The following is a 3,423-nucleotide window of genomic DNA, read 5'->3' as shown; positions in this document are numbered from 1 at the left end:
TGACGGATTTAATTAGTTTCCATAAAAATGAGTTATAAGTATAGATATCATTTAATATACATATAATTAATACTAAATTTCTATTGGTGCATTATATCACACAATAGATATGAAAAACATTTGAACCTATATATATATATATATATATATATATATATATATATATATATATATATATATATATATATATATATATATATCTCGAGAGAGATGTATAAACCATCAATAAAAGGGAAGGTGGTGAATGCAAAGTAACTCAAGCAGTTTTACATTAGAGTACAAGTTGGCTCACCATCATGGACACAATGGATCACCAATCATCATGTGTCCCTCCAGGGTTTCGTTTTCATCCAACTGATGAAGAACTTGTTGGATACTATCTAAGAAAGAAAGTTGTATCGCAGAAGATCGATCTCGATGTTATTAGGGATGTCGATCTTTACAGAATTGAACCTTGGGATCTCATAGGTAATATCAATAGCCCGTTAGTGTTCATTTTCTTGACACTTTTTTCTTGGTCGACCCGGATCACGTTCCAAGTTTAATTCTTACACTTGGCTATATATTAATGTTTAGTGCATAACAGTACCGGATCTGTCTATAGCTTAGATCTTTTTTCTTGATCCTTATTAGCTAGGGTAAGCGTTCTTGGTTCAAATTTCAAAGCCTTCAAGTGCTTTCAAACTTTGGCTAACCCATTATAGATCAACTAACGCACTTGAATTGTTACTGTGTTTTCATCTTCAGTTAATTTTTTTCGAGCAATGAAAATGGTCTTGTAATTCTGACGTAGATTTGTGTTCTTTTCCAGAGAAATGTCGGATCGGACACGAGGAGCAAAATGAGTGGTATTTCTTCAGTTACAAGGATAAAAAGTATCCAACGGGGACAAGAACGAATAGGGCAACCGTGGCAGGGTTTTGGAAGGCTACAGGGAGAGACAAAGCTGTATATGAAAAACTTAGGCTCATAGGAATGAGGAAAACCCTGGTTTTCTACAAAGGAAGGGCACCAAATGGCCAGAAAACTGACTGGATCATGCACGAATACAGACTTGAATCCGAAGAAAATGGCCCTCCTAAGGTAAGCTGTTAGTATCCCTTGAATTTACAAAAAGGATCGTTCTTGGTTCTTTTCCAAGGTTATTCTTGTTATTGAATCTCATGCTCTACTGAACATGATTAATTAGATTTAATAAGCTGATATTTATAATTCCTACATATGAAATCAATTCCTTGTAATCGTTCTCTTTCATACATACTCTCATATTTGAATTTTTCTTCGTATCTTGTGGTTAGTTTTTCGGGTCATATATAATAAATCCGGGCTTCTTCTGTATTAGTCGAATCCTGGATGCCATATGAACATGGCTAATTAAAGTCAATAACTCTCGATCCCTTAATCCTAATGTTCAATGCCCACTTGTAATACTTATTATCCTTAATTAATTTATAAACTGTAAACTTTTTTGGGGGTTTCAATCATCTTTTTTCATGCATGCTCTCCACTATCTTAGAGTCTATGAGTGTGTGTTTGTTTGTGCATGACTATTGCCCATTTCTTTTTAGTGTCAAATCTTTGAGTGTGTTTCTGTGGTAAAGCAAGCGTTTGACTTTCATGAAAAGATCTCTGAGGCTAAAAAGTGCATTAAACATTAAACTTGATAATTTACAATCATTTTGAATTCAATTTCAGATATATATCACATTTAGTTCATTTCTAACTATAATGTATGATAAAGAAATCTAACAAATAAATCCGAATTTATCTCATGTATATATGGGATGCATGATGTGCAGGAAGAAGGATGGGTGGTTTGTCGAGCATTCAAGAAGCGTGCCACAGGACAATCAAGAACAACCAAAGGATGGGAACCCAACTATTTCTATGACGAATCAAGCTGCATAACATCAACCATGGATAATTGTATCACAAATCAGCCTTCAAATTTTCTTTTGACACAAAGCTTCATGTGCAAGCAAGAGCTGGAAGCAGCTGAGAATTTGAACTTTGGGCATTGTGATCAGTTTATGGAGCTCCCTCAGCTCCAAATCCCATCTATCCTTTCAATGAAGAGGCCTATTAGCTTGATATCCGAACATAATCAAGAAGACGACCAAAACATTGGAAGAAACACAAACAACAATGACAATAATGATACGAATGAAGTGAGGGATTGGAGGGACCTTGATAAGTTTGTAGCTTCTCAACTGAGCCAAGAGGAGAATATCAGATGTGTTGGAGAAGGGTTTTCTGCGAGCTTAGAAGGGAACAATGGTTCCGACTTAAATTTTTTATTCTTACAAGGTGATACCGAAGATGGTGGTGGTGGGGGCAGTGGAGGAGGAATTAGAAGAAAGTTGAATGGATTATTGGGTTCAACTAGCTCAGATCATTTTGATATTGGAATTTGCATATTTGATAAATTATGAACTTGAAGAAGCACACATAGAGATGCATGCAGCTGGAGAATTATATATATACACGTTAATATATACATCTCAGTTGGATAAATGTGTATGATTTCGCATAATCTATATAATAATGCGTGTATATTTTATATATGTGACTGAAGAATTTATAGGGCTTGCTATAGAAAACTAAAATACACGTTTGAGAAATTAGTACGTATAGACGTTTCTATTAATATATGCTTGATGCTAAGTTTTTTTTTTTTTTTTTAAACACAAATCTAACCTACTCCTAAAATTATACCTTAAATGCACCTATGTCCACCATGCTAATCGTACAATACATAAATATGATATGTAATAAATAAATTTCAATTATTTAAATAACCCAAATAGAGAGGAGTTAAAAGAAATTAAGATACATACTATTACTCTCCAAATTCAAAAGATTTATATATGTGGTTTCTACATAGAAACATGTATACCTTATTGTTGGCTAGCTGCTAGCTAAGTTCTATACTAAATTTGATTAATTGTTCAAAAATCTAGACACGTCATGTATATATGTAGGTATTTATGATTTCCTTGGTTGTGTTTAATTTATATATTTGCAATTTATGGCTTTATGCTCGGATGCGAGTGTTTTATAAGATCACATCCGTTCATGTCTCAGCAAAGTTAGGTTTATACCGAGCTCAACACATGTCAATATGCATGTCAAATATACGTTGGAACTGAACTTTGCATGTGAAGATGTAAATTATGTTTTGCTTGGTTGTTAAAAGTCGGCCATCGAATTTGAGACGTAAACTACAAGTCCTATAGATTTTTAATAATGAATAGAGTCTGTTGGTTTTGTTCTCTACTACGTACGACGTAATCCTTTTTCTGCAACGTTTCCATAGCAACAATTTGGCATTGCAAAATCAAAAAGGTTGCCATGCTCGTTTTGTCAAAAAAGATAAATAACTTTCTATAAAAAAAATAATAAAAATAAATAAATAATAAAAAA

General features: G+C 33.4%; 1 protein-coding gene across 1 annotated transcript; it reads left to right on the top strand.

Annotated features, from left to right (window-relative positions):
- The first annotated feature begins 234 nt into the window (after nt 1–234).
- On the top strand, nt 235–2,672 carry LOC145087312 (NAC domain-containing protein 37-like). The gene is made up of 3 exons (XM_079025251.1): nt 235–468; nt 812–1,083; nt 1,800–2,672. Exons 1-3 carry the CDS (start codon nt 297–299, stop codon nt 2,430–2,432), a joined length of 1,077 nt encoding a protein of 358 aa, XP_078881377.1. The 5' UTR covers nt 235–296; the 3' UTR covers nt 2,433–2,672.
- Nucleotides 2,673–3,423: the final 751 nt, after the last annotated feature.

Source organism: Lactuca serriola, chromosome 2, assembly GCF_051521515.1.
Source record: "Lactuca serriola cultivar US96UC23 chromosome 2, Lser_US96UC23_V15, whole genome shotgun sequence".
Taxonomy (NCBI): Eukaryota; Viridiplantae; Streptophyta; class Magnoliopsida; order Asterales; family Asteraceae; genus Lactuca; species Lactuca serriola.
This window is presented reverse-complemented; position numbering and strand designations above follow the sequence as displayed.

Excerpts from the sequence above, each read along its gene's own strand:
- LOC145087312 (XM_079025251.1), top strand. The coding sequence starts at position 297 with ATGGACACAATGGATCACCAATCATCATGTGTCCCTCCAGGGTTTCGT. Across the intron at positions 469-811 it reads TGAACCTTGGGATCTCATAG|AGAAATGTCGGATCGGACAC; the intron begins GTAATATCAATA and ends GTTCTTTTCCAG. Across the intron at positions 1,084-1,799 it reads AAGAAAATGGCCCTCCTAAG|GAAGAAGGATGGGTGGTTTG; the intron begins GTAAGCTGTTAG and ends CATGATGTGCAG.